Source organism: Dipodomys merriami, unplaced genomic scaffold (assembly GCF_024711535.1).
Source record: "Dipodomys merriami isolate MVZ:Mamm:240054 unplaced genomic scaffold, mDipMer1.0.p SCAF_4, whole genome shotgun sequence".
Lineage (NCBI taxonomy): Eukaryota > Metazoa > Chordata > Mammalia > Rodentia > Heteromyidae > Dipodomys > Dipodomys merriami.
The window spans coordinates 69,158,561-69,185,892 of record NW_027205603.1 but is presented as its reverse complement, the minus strand read 5'-3'; the positions used below and the strand labels follow the sequence as shown (position 1 = coordinate 69,185,892).

Here is a 27,332-nt window from a genome sequence, read left to right as displayed (position 1 = left end):
CGTCAAAAGCTATGTACATATGACCAGAGAAGATGATGTTAAGTGAAATGAACCATAATATAGGGACACAAGTGGTTTTTTTCTTTCTTGCTATTGTTTCTAACATATTTATAATGTATCATGTGATTTTTTTTTTGTTTCTTTGTATGTTCCTCCCCCATGGTATAACCCGTTTTCACTGTATTTGATGTTGATGCCCTGCATTTTGTATATACACTTCTTTAGCTTGGGGAGGGGAAAGGAAAAAACAAAATGCTTAAATAGGAATACAGGTGGACCCATTTTAACAATGAGATGTACAAGACACTATGTTCAAAAATGAACTTTACAATTTAAGCGGCAGGGGGCGGGGGGAGAGTGTAGTTGTGGAGGTGGGAGGGAAGGGATGGTAGGGGAAAAACAAAGGAGGAGGCAACATCATTATTTTCCCCAGTAAGCCTACCTCTGAAGCAAGTGTGATCTTTCCTAGTAAAAGAATAGCAGCTTTGTGCTGCCTTCAGAGACTCACGAATTTGCTATGAAGATTTGCATGTTGTGATCACTTCCAATGAGGGGGAAGGATTCTGAGACTGGATGTTTAGACAATCAATTCTGTTTCTGCAGCTGGCTTTACACTGCCAGAACAGAAAAATGGTACATTTTTTTCACATGCAACAGATTCCATCACCTCTGAGTCTCCAAATATTTTGAGAACCCTAAATATCAAATTCAAATCTTTTCATATTAATACAAATATGGCAAATAGTCAATCCATATCCCACAATAGATCTAGCACTTTTATTCACAGCAATTTCCTTTACCGAGGCTCCAGAGAGTTTACTAATAAATAACTACTTCAATTGCTTATCAATTCTTTGTTGAATTATAGGAGGTAAACCCACTTTTATTCATCTTTTATTCTGCTTTGTGAAGAAAATATTTATTCATTTTCTTAGGCTTTTAATATTTTAATAATTGGTTCACTTGCAGCTTTACAATTTTTGTTAGTGCTCTTTTTATAGCAATAGATCAGAAAATGTTCAGCCAAAATGCAAGAGAATGGCAAAGTGAGAAAATTTTGCGCTTTTTGTCCCTTTGTCTTCTTACTCTTCATCATTAGCCAGTATACACATGACTGAAAGTGAATGGTTCCTGTAAATATGTATAAATATTATACATCAAAACTTAAAAAATCATTTGTTCTAAAACCCATGACAAGCACTAACACTACATTTTAGATCCAGTATGCAATTATAAATATATAATTAATAATTTTTATTGGAAAATAGTGAATTAATAATACTGTGGCTATGGTGGATTAAATAAAATACATTATTAAATTTTTGAAAATCTTCTGAGAGAATGTATCTCTTATGATGATGCACTTCAGCATTACAATTTCTTTACTATTTCTAGCTGTAGTGAGAAAACTATTTTTATAGCATTATATGTCAGTCAAGAAGAATTTGACAAATAAGATAAGCTTATTTTTCTCAGTAGCATCTTCTACTGGTAATATGTGCATATGTTTAATGTCTTTCCATTAGGAAACAAGTCAGAGGTACCTCAAAGAGTATTTTCTTAATGGGGGTTGGTCTTCTATCCTCTAAAACAAGATTAATAAAAAAATGAAGAAACATGTTTCTGCTTGCTTCACCTCTAAATGTGAGCAGATTTCATAACAAAAACACTCCTTTGGCAACGGAAAGCTATAAGCTTCGCACAGTCTTGGTTGCTAGGGAACTTCCTCATACCTGTGTGTTTCGCGTTCTTATTCCATTTGGATTTGTGCTGAGACATGAACACCATCTTACAAATCACAGCAACAGGAAATCCTATCTCCTCTGCCATAATGACCAGTATAAGAAGAACAGGTAAATCCATTCAGCATTGCTCAAAATACACAATTCTACATAAGATTTACATGAGTTATCTACTGTGCTGTTATTGTACATAAGTGCAGTTCCATCCAGGATCCCCATATTTTTTCCTAAATTCTCCTGTTATTAAAGCTTCCATTTAGATTCCACCAAGTAGAGCTACCCATAAAACAGTCCCCTTTTAATGGTAGAGGCAGATGGTATATGACAGCGTGAGGTTTGTGGAGGTTTCTCTACAAGCTTGTTCAAATCATTTGTGTCAGGTCTGGGGACAGTTGAGTGACTGGCAGAGGCTTCTCGCCATATTAGCATTTCCTCTATTCGAAACCTCCCTAAGCCCTGTAAGCATATTATTCCCATTATGGAGCTCTTTCCTGATCATAAACCTCTAAAGAAATGTATGTTTGCTAAGGAAGCCTTAGTTAATATTCACTATAAACTCACCAATGAGCTCCCAGCCAGTTTACCCACTTGTTTCTGAAGAAGTCAGTTCACCTTTCTAAGGCTGGCAGTTGCTTTTCATAAAGTTTTCAGTTGTGACCAAAAATCACACAATTGCTACCATGACTGTTGTCTCATGTTTGGTACAGATACAATGCTCAGTATCCCTTTTCATGGGAATCATTCATCTTTTACCCCTGAAAATGAAATAATCATCAATATAATAAGATAGATTTGTCTTATGAAATGGTACCCCCTCTGTTTATCACCTTTATAATCACAATTTAAAAATACTGCAACAAAGCAAAAACGATTTGACTAAATCTTTTTTTTTTTTTTTTTGCTGCTCCCGGGGCCTGAACTCTGGGCCTGGGCATTGTCCCTCAGCTCAAGGCGAGTGTTCTATCACTTGAGCCACAGCGCCGCTTCTGTTTTTTTCTGTTTATATGGTGCTGAGGAATCGAACCCAGAGCCTCATGCATGCAAGGCGCAAGCACTCTGCCACTGAGACACCTTCCCAGCCCGCTGTAGCTCAAGTGGTAGAGCACTTGCCTTGAGCTGAAGAGCTGATGGACAGTGCCTAGGCCCAGAGTTCAAACCCCACGACCGACAAAAAAAAAATATAAATAAAAATAAACAATGTTAAGCCGGGCGCTGGTGGCTCACGCCTGTAATCCTAGCTACTCAGGAGGCTGAGATCTGAGGATCGCGGTTCAAAGCCAGCCCGGGCAGGAGAACCGTGAGACTCCTATCTCCAATAAACCACCAGAAAACCGGAAGTGGCACTGTAGCTCAAGTAGTAGAGCGCTCGCCTTGAGCTGAAGAGCTGAGGGACAGCGCCCAGGCCCAGAGTTCAAGCCCCACGACTGACAAAAAAAAAAAAATAGCTTGACTAAATCTTGAGTCATCAGTGTTAGCAAAATAATGGAATGACTACACTTACATCAAATTAATTAATTTCAAAGTAGAGCAGTTGACCAATAAATTTCTATAAATTATGGGTGTGATGTTCATTTGGTAGTCTGTTCCTCATTTCCAGTCTGTAGAATCTTCCATTTTTTAATAAAGCTAGTCACAAAAGATGCCTCTGGAAAGCACTCTTCGTACTGCTTCTGGTGAGATGCATCTTTGTGTAGATATAGCCCTTTTAACCTCAAGTCCCCAAAAAGACATAAACAGGTGAGCTCAACTTGTGAGTCCTTAGCTAAAAGCTAGTAGACCTAACCATAGATAAAATGGAGTTTACTATATCTTCAGTCATTTTGGAGGAATCATTGACAGAATTATTTCCACATATGAAAAAAGAAAGAAAAAAAATTTTCAAATAAATCAGAAATGTGAGAATCTCTGAGATACCAGAACTACGTTACACATGGTTTCACTTATTTTTTTTTTGTGGCTTAGACCTCAAGCCAAATGAGAAATTTAGTTTATGGCTATGACATTGCTTTTTAGTTATTGGTTTCAGTGTGATATATGTGAAATATGTAAACTGGATCTATTTATGTGTAGTAATGCTACCACCACTTTACTGAAGGGAATGGAAATTTAAAAAGTCTCATCACATGGAATTTACTAAGACAAGTAACTCTATGATTATATATGAATATATATGTGAATGTGAATGTACAGATATATATATATATATATATATATATATATATATATAATTCACACCACAAATACTGGCAGGAATATTGGCTGGGGAGAAAAAATACCTTATGAACGTTTTAAGTTCTTCATAAGAATTCTAAGCAGTTCAGCCTCCAAAATTACCTGGAGTTATATTTTTGAGATTAAGTAAAAGCCTAGATGGGTATGTATTTTCCCTGGTTGGATTTATCACCAGGTAATAAGACTTTATTTTTGGCTACTCACTGTTCTGTTTCCTGGTGAACTTACTTAATTTCAGGATTTCATGTTGAATAATATGCATTATAACTGTAGTTGCTAAATAGTCAGGGTAAAAGCAGAGTTGTTTTTAAAGGGCTTGGGAAATGCTTCCTACTTATGAAAGGTGTGGAACAAGTGGGATTTGTTTCTAAGAGAAAGATCCCTTTTCCACTGAAGGTTGGACATAAAGTTTCTATTCAGAAGACTGACCTAACTCCCTATGTTCACTTAATTTTGTTAAATTGTTAAATAGAGATAACAGTCATATAAAACTCAAGATCCAACAGAAAGATACATGTAACTAGTAGAAATAATCAACACTGGGTGGAAATAAAGTATTGGCATCTTATTTCCACTTCCGAAGATGTGTCCCTTCTCCATCACTTTTGACATCTGTACTGCCTCTAGGGTTTTCTCTGGACCCTCTCTGTGTTTGAGCTAGTCAGTGTCAATCCTCCTCCTGATCTCTGAAATCAATTGCTTCTGTAGCCCATCATGCTCCAGAGAATGACTTGCGTGCTTCCAAGGCTTCAGCTACCAATTTACTAAACACAGTTGTTCCAAGAAGCCAGTAAGCAAGGGTCAAAAAGTGAAGAGTTCAACCCAAAGGATTAAGCATGTTGGAGTATTCAACATCTCCCAAGTCTGTGGGTCCCATATCCTTGGATTCAACCAACCTCGTACCAAAAACAGTTGGAAAAAATATTCTGTTTGAACATGCTTTCCTTGTCATTATGATTTAAACTGTATGCTGCAACAACTATTTACATAACATATATATTATACTGGGCTTTTACAGCAATCTAGACATGATTTTGAGTATTGTTTATGATGCTTATAAACTACACACAAATAGCACAACAGAACTTGAGCACAAGGGGGTCAGGGGCTCCTGGAAGCATGCCGTAGGACACCAAGAGTGGCTACATATGGCTTTGCCACCCTCCCTGAATTGTACTGTGTCCCAGTAGCACTATCTTAAACAAACCTTATTTCTTTAATTCTTCACCACTGTGCTTCCAATGGTAGAAAATAGTAACACAAAGAGTAATAGTGAAACACATTTTTATTTCCTGTGGAAAAGTATGGCAAATGTATAGAAAGTTTATTTGTATAGGTAAAGGCAGAGGATTGAAAACAATCTATTTCAGGTCCTTATACCTTACAAGGTGCACCAGGACACATTTTGTTTCCCCTTACATAAGCATTATTCACTTATTTACAAACCATTAACTCTGAGCCTGACAAGCTTCTAAGTGTCTTAAGATAGAAATTATCATAGACCTGTAATAATATTATGACTCTCTGGTTTGTTAAGTATTCAACATATTTTAAATGATATCTTAATTTAAAAATATATTATTCACATTTAATTCTTGGAATAACCTAGGGATATAGACAATTGATTTCCAGGGAAATTAAGTAAACACCAGGTGGGCATGTATCTTGTGCTTGGATTTCCCAGATCTCCAGAACTCTGAGAAATAAACTTTTGCTGTTTAAGCCATCTAGTCTATGATAATTTGTCATAGCAGCCCAAACTGGAAGAAACAATTGATACTCAGATAATAGATAACTCTGTGTGTGTGTGTGTGTGTGTGTGTGTGTGTGTGTGTGTGTGTGTGTGTGTGTGTGTGTGTGTGTGTGTGTGTGTGTGTGTGTGTGTGTGTGTGTGTGTGTGTGTGTGTGTGTGTGTGTGTGTGTGTGTGTGTGTGTGTGTGTTGGGTCCTGGCTTGAACTCAGGACCTGGGCTTTGTCCCTAAGAAGTTTCGGTCAAGACTAGCACTCTGCTACTTGAGTCACACCTTATCTTGTGGCTTTTTGGTAGTAAATTGGAGGTAAGACTCTCACAGACTGCTGGACAGGCTTTACACTGCAATCCTCAAGTCTTAGACTCCTAAGTAGCTAGAATTACAAATGTGAGCCACCGGGGCGCCCAGCTATTTAATGTTTTTTTGTTATTGTTGTCTCAATTTTTATGATGATCACATAGTTCCATAGTAGTCAGTGTCTATGTGACTTTGGTCAAAAACAAACAAGACACTGTGAAACTGAGCCAACAAGGCAATTTTAGGAACTTTTAAGCCCTTTTAGGTTTTTGCCTTGTGTTTCTTGCCTTTCGTTTTCTCAAGTTCTTTGTTCGAGTGACCCCACATCATCTGCCTTAACATGTCTGGATGGACTATTCTATAACCACAGTTTCTAGGCAGCCTCTAGCTTAGTATAACCTCTGAATATGACCACACAAAAAGATTTTTCTTTTTGTTTCCACTGCCCATTTCACCCTGTCCTTTAACGATTTCTTGGAAATTATATAAATTATTTATTTCTGCATTTGGCAGTGATCATGTAATGCCAACGTTGTTAGAGAAGCAGCAAATTCATAGCCTTGCTGTTCAAAGCCAATGTGGTTTGTAAAGTGATGCAGGCTGCAGAATTTAGCATCCCATCACCTGATCAAGTGTCACCTAGCCAATGAGTATCCTCAAATGCAGCATCATAAATGTTTATGAATTTCTTTTCTATTTTTCTTCTGTTTTGGGGCTGGTACTGGGCTCACTCAGGGATTAAGTGTTTTCCCATAGCTCTTCAATACAGGCTAGCACTCTACCTCTTGAGCTATAGCTCCACTTCTGGCTTCTTTAGTGGTGAGTTGGAGATAGGAGTCTGGCAAACTTCCCTGCCCCAGCAGCTTTGAACAGCAATCCTTAGATCTTTAGCTTCCAGGGTAGCTAGGATTAAAGGCATGTGACACCCACGACCTCTAGGCTGTTCTAGTTTTCTAACTATTGCCACACACAATGACAGGGAAAAGCAGAAATTATTTCAAGTCATGGAAGAATTATATCCATTAATAATGAAACAATTAAAACTTGTAGGAAACCTGGGTCTTTCTTACTATTATAAGAAATAAAGATGGGGTAGAGTGGATTTGCTAATAATGTTTTCACATATTATGTGAGATAATGAATCATTTTATTTTTCTCCATCAGTTTACATTTGTAATGAGGATATAATTGTGGGAAAACAATGAGAATGAAGTTCATATTACTTAATGGTCAGGATTTCTTTTTTTGGGTCTGGTTGTGGTCCTGAACTCTGGGCCTGGGCGCTATCTCTCAGCTCTTCAGCTCAAGGCTAGCGCTCTACCACTTGAGCCACAGTGCCACTTCTGGCTTTTTTCTTTTTGCTTATGTGGTGCTGAGGAATCAAACCCAGGGCCTCATGCATGCAAGGCAAGCGTTCTACCACTGAGCCACCTTCCCAGCCCCCATGGTCAGGATTTCTAAGCAAACAAAATGGCATCTGAGCTAAAGAGTGATAGAATAGAGAGCTCAGGAGAGATACAGAGATGTGGATTTCAGGAATACGAAAGGATACTAAATATTGAGCTATTGTGTTTATCTTCTGATGGATTCTAAAAACCTAGGGAGCTTTCCAAAAGAAGATCAAATTTATTATGGATGTGTGTTTTCTCCCTTCTTCTAAAGGGGAATGGGATTGCTGCTCAGATCCTACACTAATTGTTCGGTGTTGTAGTTTAGATCCCTGCACTACAAACCTCTGCAGATTCAGCACATACCCACTGTCTTTGAGGCTTTGGGGGCCCGACAGCCAGCTGTTATTGTCTTAAACAATAACTATGATCCCAAAACCTTGTGTTTGGGTCAGGACAGATCTATCAAAAATGTATTCATATATTTTTCTCAAACTGAGATTACTTATCATTGATTAGCTCTCCTTTTCTCTCTAGTGCCTTTCCATTTTCATCCCTCAGCATTAATGAAATTGCACAGCACTGTATTTGTTGGTTAGATTCATATTAAGATATATATATTGTATAAATATATATGTGTATATATACATATGTGTATATATGGGTATATATGTAATATAGATATATATGTATAATATAGCTATATATGTAATATATACAGATATATATAACAAATATATATATTTATATAATATAGATATATACACTTATATCTAAGTATGAGTATATATATATGTATGCATCTATCTATCTATAATAAAAAATAAATAATACTGTGGGGGAAATGTGTTTTTATTCCCACTTAACAAAGGAGAAAACTGACTAACAAATCCAAACAATGTAACAAATGGCTAACAGAGAGCTATGATAGCCAGTGAATTAGTCAATTCTAACATGTCTCTTTTATGCCAAAAACGTTATTAGTGTATTGCTGTGTGTGAAACTACTATGTCCTCACAACTAATACCCTGGCCTAATCAAATTTAAATCGCAGCCCTAGCAAAATAATTTTGTTACACACCACTCCCTTATGAGAAATGTGCTTTGTTTTTACTTTTTTTGGAGCAAGTACTGGAGTTTGAACTCAGGGCTTTGTACACTTACTTGGCTTTTTTGTTCAAGGTTGGTGCTCTACCTCTTGGAGCTATAACTCAAGATTAATCAGAGATGAGTCTCACAAACTTTTCTGCAAGGCAAGTTTTGGACCATGAACTTCAGCCTCCTGAGTGGAAAGAATTACAGGCATGACCCATCAATGCCCAGCTAGATAAATGTGTTTTGTAGTATTAAAACATGTATGTGACACTACCGACGTTCTTTTCCTGATATTGCACAAGAACTAGTGCTTGTTTTGAGAAATGAACACACAGTTGGTGATAAATTCCTGGTCCAGGATGGTAACTCAGGCTCAAATAGTGAAAAGTACTTTATAAGTGCTGCCAAATAAAGAAAGCCTTCAAGCTTTTCACCCTTGCCTTGCTACTCTCAAACCACTAGCAGCAGCATTACCAGAATCTTGACACACATAAACTATTCTAAGCCAACCCCCACAATTAACAATCAGCATCTGTATTTTTATAAAAATCCTCATGCATAATAAAATCTGAGAAGCAAAGCTTCAGATCTATTTAAAGATTTAAAGCCTTCCCCTCTGAGTCCTGCTGATGAAAGGCAAAGCCAAGCTTTCCCTGCTCAGAGGTGTATTAAGGCTCTCAGCCTATGGACCCTGAGCCATTTGCTCTCTGTTTTGGTGCTCTGTATATTCCAAGGTGATGAAGAAGAAAGTCTGCAGACCCTCTAATGTGGTACGGCATTGCAAAAGCCAGGAAGTTCCAACAGAATCAATCCTCAAGGAGAATTGTACGAGAGAACTAAGGAATGAATACTGATTCACTACCACAAATAGATGTTTTTCAGACACAATGACTCCTCTAAATCAGTTAGAAATCATTTGCCTTTCACATTGAAAGGTATTCAAGTGATACGTAAGAATATCCAATCCGTTGCCCTGTTCTATTTTTCTTCACAGATTTTATTATTTTAGTAGACTTCAGTCACAAAGTGCAGGTAATAGCTCTGGCTCTTTAGATAAAGAAACTGCTTCCTCCCCAACATAGATTTGAGTGAGAATGGCTTTATTCTCTAATCCCAGGATGTCAAGGCCCCATTCTGATTATCTATTATAGTTTTGATAATATGAATAACTCATTTTCATTTATTTCCTGAGTGACCTGTAGAGGCTTACAGTAGCCAGACTCACTGGATTATTATAGGAAATAATAAAGATTATGTAGGTCCATTCTCAGCCATATTCTGCCATATTCTGCCAGTAGTGTTCTACAGGTGGACAAGGGCAACCAAGAACTGAACTCCAGCAGAACAATGAGGGCACATGGACAGTCAATGCTAAGAAGAGCCTGGGAAGACACGGAACTAAACCAAGTGCAGTATCCTGGAAAGGATTCTGAAATGGAAAAAGGGCATTGGATAAAAGGCAAGGAATAAAAGGAAGACCTTTAGCTAATAGCATTGTGCTGACAGTGTATCTAATGGGCCATATTCCATATACTGAATGTATAATGCTTCTACTATTTATGAAAAGCTTTTTTGAAATACAACATCTATTAGTTAAAAGACCTGTCACCACAATTTATTTATTTTTTTCCTTTTACAAAGAACCATTTCCATTACCATACTAAGTTATTATTATGTTATTTTAATATTCTTTCTTTCTCTGGTTTATACAGATAACCAGTCTGCTTATGAAAGAAGATATTTCTTTTTCATTGAAAAATGTTAGCCATCATAATTCATATTATTTTTAAAGCAAAAATCTTCTTGAAGTTAAGGAGAATTAGAAAATACCAACTTCTGAATTTGTGTACTTTTTTAAAAGTGCTTCATAAGAATGGGAATACTGGGGAAATATGGGTATATTTCAGTGCCCAAACCACCATAAATTTTATACTTAAATGTTGATAAATGTAGTAGGTCTTTCTGACAATCTGAGATTTGCCTTCTCCAGTAATTGTTCATTGAAACAACATTCCCACAAGGACTGGCTAGTAGAAAAGGCAAGTCTTGTTCACTGGGGTGTTGATGGACTCATTTTAATAGAGATTTAGCAAATTTTAAATCGGATTGTGATTATTTTTCAACCATGACAATGCCCATTTTAATTATTTCACAATTTGAACTAATAGAAGCTTAATGGGAGCATTAAATAAACTGACAGGTATAATTTGATTTTAATAAGTTATAAGATTATTATGCTGCAACTCAAGCACAATAGCCACACAACTGGCTCAGAGAAACTTCAAGTTTATTGACGTTTCTTACTCCATTTAACACAACTATGATTAAGTTGTATGTTTTAATCCTGGCTCTATTACTTCTGACACAATACAATCACAGTCACAGGCTAAATACAAAAGAGTAAAGCAAGCCTACCACACAAGACCCTCACTTTGTGAAATCTTACCATCTGCTTCACTAGCACATGATAGGAACAACCAAGCTACCATTATAGGCACTGTCAAATGAGCTTACTTCCTCCTTCCAAGTATATTTCCTCTTGATTAAAAAAATTAGTTAAAATGATATAAATATTTATCATGAAAAAGCCGATTTTCCTGGAGAGAAATAAGCTTTCATATTTATTTTAGAGTTGACAAGGAGATTGCCATTTTGTGGGTTTACTTTTTTGGTCATCATGGGGCTTGAACTAAGGGCCTGAGTGCTGTCCCTGAGCTCTTTTGCTCAAGGCTTTACAACTCTGAGCTTCAGCATCACTTCCACTTTTCTGGTGGTTAATTGGAGATAAGAATCTCAGAGACTTTCCTGCCCCAATTGGCTTTGAACAGTGATCCTCAGATCTTAGTCTTAGTGAGCTACCAGTGCTAGCATTGTTTGTGGATTTTCTGTAACCAAGAACTAGTTTAAATAAAACAAAGAAAAATGATATAAACTATAAAGCCAATCAAATACCCAACACACACACACACACACACACACACACACACACACACACACACACACACACACACACACACACACACACACGAGGCAGACGGACAGTCTCATAAACTTGTATGAGCATATACTCATCCTAAGGATTGCTTAGTCCGTAAGTGAACAAAAACAAATTGAACTTGGATTTGATCTTTTCAAATTCCACTATTTTTATAAAAATTTCACATTGAGCACTTTTTATCTATGCACCACTGTTTAACATTTGTATAAAGTCCAGGTGCATTCAAAGACTAGAAGCTAGAAACTTCAGCCAGGAAGTAATTTCCCCCAAACATTCTTGTGACCCAGAAAACATAAAAAGTCATCAAACTGTCAGAACAAACTCCAATTCAAAACAAAATCACTTCTTTCCCCTCCCAAACACAATTTAATTGGACCCCATCAGAACAGTTATCCATTTTAGTTTCAGTGCTTATGGCCAGTGACCTATCTGCCAAGACAGTTCTGCTGATTAAATCAGTCCTCTTGCTCTTGCATGAAGAATCTTCTCGCCTGGAGAGAAGGTTCCACTTCAGTGGTGGCCTAGTTTCAGGCTGTAGTTTGTGTCACCTCCAGAAATATCAGTCATCTCCTTTTCCCATTTAATCTCTTGTGACAATAGTTTCTTTTAGTGTTGTTCTTTTTTTTTCTAACTCATATAATTAAAAACTCTGGCTTCAAAATGAAAAGTATACAAATTATGAGATGGCACTTTAAAATGTCTAGTGTATTGCAATTAAAAAGTAGTTAAATATGTGCCTTGCTTTTCTCCTTTTAGAGTTTCCAAACTAGTTATTACTGTTTTGATTTTGCCAACTACTGAGAAGAATTCCCAGGAAACATGTAATTCGGTAGGTTGTCTTTTTAATATGTTAGCCGCCTGGGGTTGGAGCCTGAGATACAATTTGTATTTAACTGTGCTTCATTAAGTTTGGGATGCTGAAGGTACTCTATCCTGAAGGCAGGGAAAAAGACAAGATCATTGGATTTGAGAGTTCACAATTTCACAGGCCAGTGACATTCCAAAAGGATATTTGGGGGCTGGGATGTAGCTCAGTGGCAAAGCGCTTGCCTAGCAAGTGCAACGTCCTGGGTTCGATCCCCAGTACCAAAAAAGAAAAAGACAAAAAAAATACAGTTAAAAAAAAAAACCAAAAGGATATTTGGGGGCCCACTTCTCAACCTAGTATTTGTCAAGTAAGGGAATTTAAAAGAAACATACCTTATTTAAAATATCTACCCAATGGACTGCACCGACTAAACCATCATTGTACAGATGCTATTCATTTTTCACAGAAGAAAGGGGGAAAATGAGAGAAAACAGTCAAACAAGATGAGAAAAAAATCAAAGGAGAGGGGGAGTAAAAATGAAAGAGGGAGCAGAAAGGAAAATGTTGAAAGCAAAAACAGACTGTGACTTATATTGAGTAACTGGTCTCCTGAGAAACTAGTATTCTTTGGTAATGGATCTTTTACCATCAATGGTAGGGAGTAGTAGGCCTGGGCACTGATCCTGAGCTTTTTGGCTCAAAGCTAGAGCTTTACCACTCAAGCCATATTTCTACTTCGGGCTTATTTTGGATAGTTAATTGGCTTTGAATTGTGATCCTCACATCTCAGCCTCCTGAGTAGCTAGGATTACAGGCATGAACCACACATGCCTGGCATCTCTAGGCATTTTAAGAAGATGAAGATGATATAATTTTATGTATTGTTCCCATATCAGAAATCCTATCCTTTATGAATCTCTTGGAGCTGCCAAAGCTCTTCCTTAGAGAACAACCTGAGAAGATTCCCGTCTCTACTCTCCACTGAGAAGGGCAAAAGTTATGCCATAAGCTTTTCTACCTTCCCAAGGCTGGCCCCCAAGCACTTACTATAAACCTCTAACCGCACAAAGTGGCAGGATTCATTAGATGGAAGCACCCTGCTCTCCTCATAGGAAGTGAGATGCCATATGAAGTCACACATGACAACCCCAGGTGAGAGGTGCTGGGATCCTCAGGTGACAAGGCTGCTTCCAGGCAGGAAGGGAGGAGAGTGGTAGAAGGACAGCTTGTTTTGTGGGGACAGAGAAGAGCTTCTGTGGACCTTTATGACCTGCTGTGATTTCTCCATCTTTTGGATTCCTTAGCACCTACAATGGTAGGTGAGCCTTCCCAGCCTTTACCTCCCCTTGCGTATGTTTCAGGGAATGAATGCTGTGTTGTGTGTTAATCCTTCCCTAAACACATGAAGACTGCCTGGGTAGGTACAGCTAGCTTTCACTTCTCTTTCCATCCTGAGAAACATCTAGATATAGTCCTAATACAGCAGAGACTGATGGGAATTAATCACTGGACGGCACTGATTGCAGGCAGAGATGTCCATTCACGAACTGTCCTTTCTTAACGGCCAAGCAAAATATTTCAGTGTGAAAAGACACTAGCACCTTTGGCTTTCCATCACAGGAGCTGCATAGCAATAGACTGACTCTAACTCTTGAACCCTGGAGAATACATACTATGTGGTGCCATTTCTAAAGGGAGCAAGGGATCATTTTTGGAGTCTTGTGAATGGCCTCCTTCATGGTTAACTGACAAGAAATCTGCACGTATACTTCTCTGAGCCCATGGAAGTAGAATAATGAGAATCATAAGTATCCAAGTTTACTATTTGGGTTCGTGTTCTAGATTTAAGAAGCTGTGGGCTCAAAAGATATATGTCCAATATACACTGTCATCTTCCAGTAGATTTATCTAGGACAGATAAAAGTTGGAGTAATGAGAAATTCTGCTTCTTTTTCATTTCTTTACCTGTTGGTACTAGTGCCCCAAGATAATGTTTTCATCATTCAAGCTTTAATTATGAAATCTATTTTTAAAATAATAAAGTTTTTAAAAATGTGTGCAGAGCTTTGTGTCTAGCGTGGTGTTTTTTTTAAACTGCAGGACACAAATTATTAATAGACTATGAAACTAATTTGCTGAGTTATGATTACATGTAAAAATGAAACACAATAGACTAAAAGTGTCCAAATGGATACCAAAGGAAGTGTTGTCAGGGAATTTTGTATTTGTGTGTACACACACAAAGTGGTAGCATAAAATGCAGGAAGTGGGAAGCAGGACTTGAAGGTGGTCTTTAAGATGCGCCATCTCTGCTGTGCCCAGAAACACAATCCTCCGCTCTGTGAGACAGACTTTATTCCCATCATAATGTGAGAAAGGCACAACGACTCTCCTGTTTCAGATATGTACAGACACACAGGAAATACAGGAGATTTTGTCAAGGCAATTTACTTTTGTGCCAACGGGTGCAATACCGTGACTCTGCTCAGAGGTAGGCCTCCTGGGCAGAGCAGGGTGCTAGGCTTTTATCCCAGTTCAGACTGTCTCTCCTCCTTGTCAAGGAGTTAGATCCCATTCTAAGTATAACTCATTACCAAGGTGAAAAAGAGGGCTATTCTTTCATTCTTACTTAGCAAAGGTTGAGAATTCATTTATTTTTCGTTACAGCTGGCTAGGAATGGGGCAGGGAACAAGGTGTCTGGAAGACACAGTTGGAAGAGGTCGAGGGCAGTGGAAATCTATTCAAAAGGGGGGTCTTTTTCCTTTTCACTCCATTGATAAAGATTTAGCTTTCAAATATAGCTATCTGGTCACAAGCAGAGCACCCGGTAGTGACAGTTTATTTATTTTTTTAACTCCTTTGACACAAGATTCGTAATTCACATATGACTGCCGATAACAAGAAGTATAGCTAATAGTTATACTTGAAGTCATAAAAGTAAAAAAATTCCAGAAAATATCAACGTCAGGAAATATCAATATACAATATGGAGGGACTTTGGTTTAACATAGAAGATTGCTTTTTCTCACATTAATTGGCTATGTGGCCCTGAAGAGAAGAAGATTGTCTGGGACATAGGTAAGGAAGTCAGAGACCCAAAGGAACAAAACCTTAGAAAGAATATACAACAAAGGAAGAGGGTTCTCAAGCTTACAACTGAAAACAATTGTGCAGACGAGGACGATCTTTTAAAAAATATTTTATTTTATTGTAAAGATGCTGCTGAGTAAGGCAATGAGTACATTTCTTATCAAACATTGTTAACCCTTCCTTTGTTTTTCTCCTACTATCTCTTCCCTCCCCTGATTCTCCCACTCCTCCCCGCCAATGTAAAGTTCATTCCCAACATAGTCTCTTGTGAGTCTCATTGTTGCAGTGGGTCATCTTGTGTCAACAAGGATGATCTTGGAAGAGTATCCTCCCCTAATTAAAACCCACTAAGTACTCAGACCAGCTAACACCTTGAGTGTAGCTGATACTTTGAGCAGAGTAGCTAGGCTATCCCATGTGAATTTCTGACCTTCAGAACTAGAAACTAATAAATAAACAGAAAGACAACTTAATGACCTAACTTTTTCACTGAACAGGTGAAAATACTGACGCCAAGTAAGAGCAGACTACATTCACTATTGCAAAAAGACAGAGAAAGCTCTTGTCTTACACATGTCTTGATATACTCATTATTTTGCCTGTAATTTGATGGACATTCATATATTTTATACCATCTATCAGTTGCCTTTCCCCTCACTTATTTCAGATAAATAGAAACTTTATTACATCTAGCTTAAGACTTGTTATTCTCTTACAAGTAATAATTTACTTAAACTAGGCCAACTTTAATATATTTCTGTGATTAAAAAAAAAAACTAATAGCTTAAGCCATACAAGAAAGCTATAAATTTAGTTTCCTAGGGTTTTCTCTATGGAGATTAGGTCGACTCCATAAGTTTATGAAGGTAATTGAGAGACCAAAAGCAATTTCTACAGAATTTACCAAGGTCACTAAAGGACATTTTAGTGACAAGATGTTAATTTAAAAAAAGAAAAAAGAAAAAACCTCTATGGTACTGAGTATAAACTCAGGACCTTATGCTTGCTGAGCTGATGCTCTACCACCTGAGCCACTCCACCAGCTTCGTAATTTGAAAATTCTTTAAGCTCCAGAATTATTGCTTGAATTTAAACAATGAATAGGTTCAACCATTGTCAAAACTCTTTCCATGATTCCCCTTCTCTCCCCAAATCAGATAAACTTATATACAAGACAAAGGGTACAGAAATATAAAACACTGACAAAAGGGAATAAGCCAAAGGAAAAAAAGAAGAAAAAAGAAATAACTACAAATAATACAATCAAGAGAAAAACAATCTCTTGGTTCCATTTCTTGGAGTTCATTTTGATAAGCAGCATTTTATATGGTATACGCACATAGCTACTGGGCCAGGTGATCCTCTCCTAAGAATATCCTCCTTTGTTCTCATTGTGCTTAGATTGATACTCACTAGACATGACATTGGAAATTAACTTGAAACATGGGGGAAGGAGGGAGGGCATGGGGAAAAGTGGGGAAAATGAGAGATAGGGAAACACTTCAAAAAGAAATTTACTCATTACCTTACTTATGTAACTGTAACCCCTTTGTACAGCACCTTGACAATAAAATAAAATTTAAAAAAACACCACAAATACAGTACTGAGCTTCTTTGCTACATTTAAGTGTAGTACCACATTTGGCCAGCAGAGGGGACCTGGGTCCCCCCCCCCCCCCCCCCCCCCCCCGAGTGTGATCTCAAAATTAAGATAGAGTGACACTTTTCAATGAAAGAACAATATTAGCTGGTGGATAAATTGGTTGCCTTGATTTTCTCTGTGATATTCTCTAGGGAGTTTTGTAAACTGTGATGCTACTGAATTATCCATAGAAACTTCTCTGGCACACTCCTGTGAAGAGAGGCTGGCATCTTTGTAAGGGACACTGAACTGTCACAAGAAACATAAACTTCATCTTCAGAGTCGGGCATCTATGTCCCAGGATCCTCCTTTAACTTTTCTAAAACTTTATTTCTTACCGATAAAAATATAGGGTGATATCTGTCAGAGTTCTTGTAAGAATGACAGGATGAACTTGTCCTTAGAATATTATATTACCAATATATGTAATTGTTCATTTTCATTTTATTGTTGTTTATTAGTAATATTTTATAAAGAGATAGGTGTATGCAATGGACTTTTGATTACATATGTGCTATTATTTCAACCATGAGAATAAGGTCTCCAGGTCTTTAGTAGAAGGATTACCTAGTCCCAGTAAATTTGACAGTTCAAGTGTCTTCATTATTAGCACTGTAGCTATGTCTTTAATTATGAGTCAAATTGTTATGAACCTAATTGGTAAAAATTCAGTAGTGTGCATGCTACTTGAAATAATTCACAGTTTGTATTTCTGCATTCCATTCACTTTTTAGATTTCTATTTTCTAGGCATAGCTCTTTATTTACTGTAGTCACGGTGGTTAGGGTTTTTTTTTTCCCCTCCTTAATAAAGAATAGTGAGACTGTAGAATGAACTTTATCTTTGGATGGCAACATACTATCTGTAGTGAGTTCATAAATCAGAAAAGCAATAGAAGGTGGTTTAAGCATAGGAGAAGACATTCGTGAATAGTAGCTTCAATTTTATGGGCCTTTCTAGTTGATTGGCTTTTTTTTTTTTAGAGCTATACTATCATAAATTTTTAAAAATTGAAATATGCATCTAGCTACACTGTCTTACTGCAATCCTCATTACCTGACCTCAGTCATTCTCAATGACACCAAGCTGGTTGTCTATTGAAAAATAAGACTTGAAAATCTGAATCTGAAGAAAGAGGCTATTAGTAGACTTAGAAATAGTATGGAATTAGGTTTCTTGATTATAGCCATTCTTAACTGGGTTGAGGTGGTATCTCAATGTTGTTTTGATTTGCATTTCTTTTATGGCTAGAGAAGTTGAGCCCTTCTTCATGTGTCTATTGGCCATTCTTATTTCCTCTTCAGAGAAGTCTCTCTTTTAAGTCTTTAGCCCACTTATCAAGTCTTTAGTCCACTGATTAATCAGGTGGTTGTTACTTTGAGGATTTGTTGTTGAGGGATTTAATTTTTTTTTTGAGTTCTAAACATATTTTAGATATGAGACCCTTGTCCACTGTATGACCAGTGAAGACCTTCTCCCAATCTGTGGGCTTTCTATTGATCTTGCTAGCTCTGTCCTTTGCCATGCAGAAGCTCTGCAGCTTCATTCAATCCTATTTGTCCAACCTTTCTTTGATTTGTTGTGTTTCTGGGGATGTGGCCAAAAGGGAACACTACTGCACTGTTGGTGGGAGTAAACTTGTACAACCACTTTGGAAAGCAGTATAGAGGTTCCTCAAAAGACTACACATAGGGCTACCATATGACCTAGCAATTCCACTTTTAGGCATTTGCCCAAACAATCATAAACAAGATTATTCTAAAGCTACCAGCACAACTATGTTTATCACAGCATTATTCATCATAGCTAAGATACAGAACCAATCCAGATGCCTCTCCGTAGATAAATGGGTCAAGAAAATGTGGTAAATATATACAATGGAATTCTATGCCTCCATCAGAAAGAATGATATCGCCCCATTTGTTAGGAAATGGAAAGACTTGGAAAAAATTATAATAAATGAACCAAGCCAGACTCAAAGAAACATAGGTCCCATGGTTTCCCTTATCTTCAGTAACTAGTATATGTCTAGGACAAGCAGAAGAGGTCAAAAGCTATGTACATATGACCATATAACTTGATGCTAAGCAAAATGAACCCCAGGACAGGGGTTCTTTTTCATATACTTATAATGTAATATGTGATTTTTTTGTTGTTTCTTTGTGTATTCTTCCCCCATGGTACAACCCCTATGGTCACCGTATTTGATTCTGACGTCCTGAATCTTGTATATACATTTTTCTAATTTTGGGAGGGGAAGAAAAATAACAAAATGCTGAAATAAGGATTCAGGATGACTCATTCTAATAATGAGATGTACAAGACAGTATGCTGAAAATGAACTTTACAAGTTTGTGGGGGAGTTGGAGGGGAGGGAGGAGTCAGGGAGGTGGGGAGGGAAAGGATGGTAGGGGAAAAACAAAGGAGAGTGTAACAATGCTCAATAGGAAATGGACTCATTACTTTGCTCATGTAACTGTATCCTCTCTGTACAGTATCTTTACAATAAAATATATATTAAGAAAAAAAGAAATAATATGTAAAGCTACACAAAAGGAAATCATGGTTTAGCAATTAGATAATCACTACACCTACATGGAGATAACTCTTCAACTTGAAGGAAGCAAATTAACTTCTGCACATCAGAAAATTACCTGACAAAGCACCACTCCCCCCGCCCCCCCAGCCACACACACAAGAGTTGAGTGTGAGAGTCAGAAGTAGAAATCTGGTTTCCAGGTTATAGTCTCTACATAAGGATACTAAAATACCTGAGAAAAATTTGATCATCTCAAACATTCCATATTGGGATAGTGGGGATGGTGCCAAAGGAAATGTGACCATTTCAGTATAATTTTAGTAAACCATCAAGTCACATTTGCTAGTGTTACAACTTTTGAATGTGACTAGATTCTTCCCACATGAAGCAGTACTCAAAGCTAAAGCAGCCAGTCAGGTACCTGTGGCTCACACTTGTAATCCTACTCAGGAGGCTGAGATCTGAGGATCGAGGTTCAAAGCCAGCCTGGGCAAGAAAGTCTGTGAGACTCTTATTCTACAATAAACCCTAGAAAACCGGAAGTGGCGCTGTGGCTCAAGCAGTAGAGTGCTCTCCTTGAGCTGAAGAGTGCAGAGACAGCACCCAAGCCCAGAATTCAAGTCCCATAACCACCCCCCCCAAAAAAAAAGCTAAAGCAGCCATCTTAGTGGGTGGCTTTATTTCTTCTGCTATCATTCACTAGCATAAGGCATTGAAATAATTATTGCTAACATTTGTCCAACAATGTGCTAATAAACAAATGTAGTTACACAGAAGCTGATAATTCACTGCTTATAATGGTCCAATAAGGCTGACAATTACAGGTTATAATTTCATCTGGGAAAAGAGAGACATAATACCCACAACACACTATTCACCTGTCTCACTGAAGTTATGCAATGTTCAAAGCCCAAATAGATCCACAATGTAGTAACTTTTAACCATCATTTCGTGGCTTTGTTAGTTAGAGGCTGATATCAACCACTGTCTTTGCAACCTGACAGAACGGGGTCAGAGGCTCAGAAGCCTGAAGTGAAAATGAAAAAGAACAAAAACAAAACACAAGAAAGGTACTGGCTGAAAAATGGCTGAAATGAAAATAGCAACACATCAGCTTAAAAAATGGAAAAACCCCACATATAAATGTATTCCCCATGGGGTTAAGATAGAAAAGGTCCCTAAGTCTGTGTTTTTATTTAACTTTGCTGAAAGTTCTCAGTATTTTTCCATCTTCCTGTTGAGAGCATATAAAAGAATGTCCAAATAAACTCTCCAAAAGATACATGTATTATATAACAGACGGCCATCTTCCCAAATCCACAGCTACACAAATCCTCAGTGCTATTTAGGGAAGTCCATCGGTTCATTGACATATAATGTCTGGTACTCACCAATGGTGTAGAATCTCTTCAGTTCACTCCTTCGGGAAGGATGCTTCTGAGTATTCGCTGCATTATTCTGCTCTTCTTCAATGATAGGGGACTTAGGTGTGATAGGGGTCTTAGGTGCTGGGGGCTTACTGGCTTGTGATGTTTGTTTTCCTGCACCTGGCAGAGGGTTGAACCCCTGGGCAGTAATATCCACCGACTGGGACTTTTTCTTCAACCTGCAGAGAAAGAATATCATATGTCATGACGCTGCTTCAAGAGTTTTCTTTCTGTTCCATGTTTACCATCATCATGAATTGTTTACTCAACAACAGAGCCATATTTGAAAGAGAAATAGATTTCTTCAGAAATTACGGGCATTCTCTATAGTATTTCTACATTAATTCTTCAAAGATTATAGAAATGTGTATGTGGGGGGACATCTGACTAATGATTCAGAAAGGTGTCACTAAAATGAAGTAAAATATACAGTGAGAAAGGAATGCAGTTTTTCCAAGACTATTTTCCTATGCCTCCTACTTTTCATGAGTTGAAATAGACTGTCATTCATTCATTCCTTGAATGGCTTCTCAGCACCAAGTCCTTCTTGGAGCATCAAGAAGCACAGTGAAGAGAACAGGTAAAATACCTGCCATCATACAGCCCTTATTCCAATGGAGGGAGACCAACAGCAAGTAAGTGAACAGATTAATGAATAATGAATTAGGTGATGGCTTATATTTTATCAAGTGCTACATCCTACAACTGATGTGATACTCCTGCACACACTTCGAAATGCCTAAGCATTCCATGGCCTCTTTGGAATAAACAAAGGACACCATGCTAAAGTCCACTAGGCCAAAGAAAGCAGAAAATACCATTCTACATCCTTTCAGTCTTTCTCGTCACCCCCATCACTTTTCTTAAGCAAGACTCCAGGAGAAACATGTCTTGTGATTCATTATTTATTGTTTGAGATCTAGAACAGTAAGAGTAGGTTTTCTAGCTTAATACTAGACTTCCATTTTGCACATTCTTAGAAAGCAGAATCGTGTGGGTAATTCAATTACACCCTAACAATTCTAAAAATGACTATTGAGCCTGCAAGGAAACCCGCTAAATGCTACCTTCAATTTCCAAGTTTTGTGAAAGAGAAAGTCTTTCTACAATGCAAACCATGTTCATAATTAAATGTGTGAAGCAAACGTAAACATAGCATATTGGAATATGTAGGTGTACATGTAATAGGATAGCCTCTGATGATAAAGGAAACATTGCAAATGGAGATAAAAATAATCTCTTCATAGGCACTGAAAAGACCTTTGTTTAAAGGCTCTGCATTTCCAAAAGAAAATGAATGCCAATGTCTGGGATGGGGGTACAAAACCATCCCTCTTGGCCTAGCTCCTGTAAGCGGACTGTCTGGGAATTTGTAATACTTGCTTTCTCTTATTCTTCTGCTTTTGAGAGTGGAAAATAACTATCTTTTTCTGCTTTTTAGGGTTTCCAATATCTTGTTTTCGTCATGATAATAATGTTGTTTCCTCATCTTTTAAACATACCAAGAAGACCTAATAAATATCCTACCGACTGGTATACATCATAGCAACTCCATAGAAAGAGTTCATAAGTAGGAGTCCCTATGTCTTTATGAGTACATAGTGGGAGGATGGAATTTTGATTTTAAAACTCCCAGAGATGCTGAGGTGATTTTTTTTAATCATTATTTTAGTCTCCTCTGGTCCTTATGATATAAGGCAGGGCTCATTCCTGTAACGTTAGCTGCTCAGGAGGTTGATAGCTGAGGATTGTGCTTCAAAGGCAGCCCAGGTTCAAGTATCTATGAGGCTCTAGGAGCCAATTAATCAGCAAAAATCCAGAAATGGAGGTGTGGCTCAAGTGATGAGCACCTGCCTAGAAAAAACAATCCAAGTGAGACTGTGATGCCCTACATTCAAATCTCAGTACCAGTGCCATGCACGTGCACACGCATGCGTACGCGCGCGTACACACACACACACACACACACACACACACACACAGATATTAGGTCGTTAGATAAATATAAAACCTGCAGGCGCAGTGGTGGACATGGTAGGACCACTCATGCTGCACTGGAGGAAAAAACTAGAGAAGGAGCTGTACTGCAGTCCTTTATTTGGTGTGCTCTGTGATATTTCTCTTGCGATAGTCCCAAAGCACTTCAGAAAGCGAACGTGTAGGACAAGCACTGGTAAGGAAGCATCTTCAGGACAGCCACAGGAGAAGGCTGAGATGGGTCACCCCTGCACACGCTGTACAGAAGTTAATTCAGAATGGACCAAAGATCTAAATGTAAGGCCTGGAACTTTGAAACTGCTGCAGGTAGACATAGAAAATACAGGGGAAAACACAGACATAGGCAATGACTTTCAAAACAAGACTCCAATTGCTCAGGAAATAAGAACAAGAATTCACAATTTGGGGTGTATCATATTGAACAGCTTCTGTACAACAGAGAGAATCATTTCAAGAATAAAGAGACAAACTATTTTTACAGTTTTTTTTATTGTCAACCTTGTTACCTCTTCCTCAATTTTCTCCTACAGTTTCACTGCACTGATTTGATATATATACCTTGAGAATAACAGCATCTTGCTTATTACAATACACACAATGGCCACACTACCTGAAACTAAATCCATCATCTGATACCTACAAAATCTATAGCCTTGGGAATTCCTCCTAACACCTTCTTGTCCCAGTTTTGTCACTTCTAACATGAAGATATTAATGATACGTCTGTTATAAAATGTATGTGATAAATCAATATTAGGAAACCCAGAACAGCATGTAGCATAGAGCAGGTGCTATATAAGTTTTTGCCTTAAGCAAAAATAAGAAAGCATGGTCAGTCATTGGCCATTTATGATGTATCAGTTACAAGGCCAACACATACATTGTTTCATTTATCAATCACAAGAAATATAAGAGATAGGTATTATATTTCCTATTTGCATACAGGTCAATTGAGACTTATGGAAATCTGATGGGGCTACATTTTAGTGAAGTTGGCATTCAATTAGTTATCTAGATCTAAAAGCTATATTTTGGAATTGAGATAAACAAATTTCAACTCACAAATTAGGAGATATTAGTCAACAGCTGGGACAGTCTAGGTCTTATCTAGAATAATGACATTCATGTTATCTGCATGCTTTACCTAAGAAAGTTATAGTAAGCATATAGCTGGTGCAATTCCAGCTATCTACAGTGGTTGTAGGAGGTACACCAATTCTCACTTGGCTTCACTCGTTTCTTATATACCAATGTGCATCTCAGAGCCACCTGGATGCATGTGAATGGCTAGATTCCAAAAGCCTGACACTTGCTGTCCCTGTCAGTAACTTCCAGCGAGAAGGCCATCTGCAGTTTGTATATCTCATTACTGTTAGAGAAGCTGTCTCCTCACTTCCTGAAAGAGCTAATGCAAGGACATTATTGAAACTAGTAAAAGTGCTGAGGGTGCAGGTTTTCAAGTTGCATACTGTGACTGCTGCAAAAGATTCTAGTCACTCAGAAAGAGCTTTGGGGAGCAAATGCCTACAAGATTTTTCACATTGCAAAATTAAAGGCTTTTGTTAACCCTCCTCTGCAGTCAGACTGGAAAAAAAAAAACGGCAGCTAAAAACAAACCACTAAAATCAGCAAAAGCAAGCATATTCTGAAGTTGAACCACAGAAGAAATGATAGATTAGAAAGTTAGTCATTAAAACAAGAAAACAATTCCCTGGAGATGAAGAAAAGGTCAAGTCTATACTACTCTAGGATGGCATGGGTCAGACTCTTTTATGTATCTCTAACAAGTAGGATCGAGGTTCCATCTTTACTTAGTGTGAAATTAGCAAGTACAGAATTTCCATTTGCTATTCAAAACCAATGCAAAATGCTTACACAGAAATCTTTGGGAAAGCAAACTGGTATTGGAACAGTTCATGGACTATCTCTATAGCTTACTATTAAAAGACATGTTTCTAATCAGATATTCATTCCAAGAAATCCATACTTTCCCTTACCTTAAAATTTTTAGGGACTAGAAAATTCAAGCTAGGAGTTGCTTGCTAGAAATTCTAACAAAAACAAAAAAATTCACCATAACTGAATTCAACTCTGAAAAGGAAGTTAAGATTAAGTTGAAAACAAGTCCAGAAGCATACATGGAGTCATTGATCTTCTACCTAATTTTATGCCATGAATACTGTAAAATTAAATTCCCCAAACAATTCTCCCTCTCCAGAGTTCAATAAACATTAGAGGTTAGCATTATTCTGACCATTCATGAAAAAGTCACTCAAATTCTTTAGGTTTGCCAGCTGGTTGACTATATCCCAAGGTTTCAATAACTCAGAGAAAAGAAGCAAATAGAGAAACATTTTCTACTAGAAATCTTCACAAACAGATCGACTTAGTTACGACCTTCATGAAAATCTTAGTCTAGTCATCAATTGACTCAAAGGGCTTGGCACAGTCTTTGTCATATAGCAGACAATAAATGAACAGATGAAGAAGGGAAGAAAGGAAGGGAGGGAGGGAGGGAGGGAGGGAGGAAGGAAGGAAGGAAGGAAGGAAGGAAGGAAGGAAGGAAGGAAGGAAGGAAGGAGTGAGGGAGGGAAGGAAGGAATGGAGGGAGGAAAGGAGGGAGGAAGGGAAGGAGGGAGGGAGAGAGAGAAGAAGGGAGGGAGGGAAGGAGGTAGAGAGGGAGGGAGGGAGGGAGGGAGGAAGGGAGGGAGGGAGGGAGGAAGGAAGGGAGGGAGGGAAGGAGGGAGGGAGGGAAGGAGGGAGGACTTCTTCACAGCAACAAAGAAGGCAAAAATACAAGCAAATCTACATGTAGAGAATCACCAACACACACATACCCCCCAAAAAACAAAAGGAAAACTGAAAGAATGTGATATCATGTACATCATAGCTGATATAATGATACATAAACATGCAGTATCATCTCCTCTCCAACCCTTAAGAGGATTTATGCTGCCATTGGGTTAGAAGAAGGAAATCATTTCATCTCCATCATTAAAATGATAATAAAACAATATCACCATTCTCTATTCACTAAGTCCTGTCTTGTACAAGCTAAATAAATATTCTGCATTGTTCTATGCTAGCATTCTCATGTAGACGTGTCATGGAAATTACAGTAGAATAGCAAGAACAAGGGCTCTGGAATTAAAGATCTGGGATCAACTTCAGAAAGTCAATGCTTTTTAAAAAACAAATAATGGGACATTTAAATTTCCCTTAATTGTGTTTATTAGAAGCATGTACCATATGTTCTTGGAACAAACATCAAGAGTATTGCTCATCATCTTATTTCTTTAGGATTTTGAAATAATGTTAATAGTTGTAAATGTTTATTCTATTGAAAGCAATCACTTTGAAATTACACAAATACCCAGGTTTTTTTTTTTTCAGTTTTGCCAATGGAACTTCAAAGCCTTTAAACTAGAAAGGCTTGAAAGTGGAAATTTATGTAAATCCAAAGATTAGGGCTTGAAAGATTTAGAAGTCAAATTCTTGTCAATGTTAAAACAGTTTTCCCATAATAACTTTCAGAGCTGAAATTTAATTTCATTACCTTTGATGAAATGATTTGTAACATGAGATTGCTTCTTCGATTGCATTTTGTTTACTCATTTGAGGAAGAGGGAATTAGAATACATATGACTATCTTAAGGTTTTAGGCGTCTATCCAACATTGTTGATTAAGGAAATCTATTTTTAACAGGGCCTATTACAAACTATCTGGATAAAGCATATGGACTGGCTGATTAAAATGTAGTTTTGCTTATGTATAACAGAAGGCAGCTACAAACTTAATCAAGACTGCTTCTGCACATAATAATAATCTGAGCTGAGCCCAATGGTTTATAGCTAAAAATCACAAAGTAGCTCAACAATTTCTCATCTCAAATGTCTAGGAAGATGAGAAGAACAGGGGAAAAAGGTATAGAAAAAATACAGGTGCTTTGTTTATACATAAATCTAGGAGTTGGATGAAAAAGACATTTCTGGTTAGTCCATTATTTCATAACCTCTTTAAACTAAATCTTACTCTTATGGATATAGAATAGCCTTAAGTTATGCTAAAGGGTTGTAAATGAAAGTAATACCTGTTTCAAATGTAAGGTTGCATTTCTGGCTGCACTGTTGCTGCTTTTTTTTCTTCTTGAAACAGAGTCTCTATGTGTAGTATAGTCTGCCAAGAACTCTGCATATAGCTGAGCTGGCACTGAACTCACTGAGCTGGCACTGATCTTCTTGCCTCAGCATCCTTAGCGCTGAAATTACAGGCATGCAGGACTACACTTGGCATATTCTTGGTTATAGATTGAAATACCTTTTT

At 37.6% G+C, this 27,332-nt stretch overlaps 1 protein-coding gene across 2 annotated transcripts in view; it reads right to left on the bottom strand.

The window, feature by feature from the left end:
• Oxr1 (oxidation resistance 1) overlaps window positions 1–27,332 on the bottom strand; it is a 362,919-nt gene that overhangs the window by 177,497 nt on the left and 158,090 nt on the right. For both annotated transcript variants that reach the window (XM_069991250.1, XM_069991252.1), the window contains exon 3: window positions 20,975–21,189. In XM_069991250.1, the coding sequence (XP_069847351.1) occupies window positions 20,975–21,189 (215 nt within the window). The remainder of the gene's footprint in view (window positions 1–20,974; window positions 21,190–27,332) is intronic.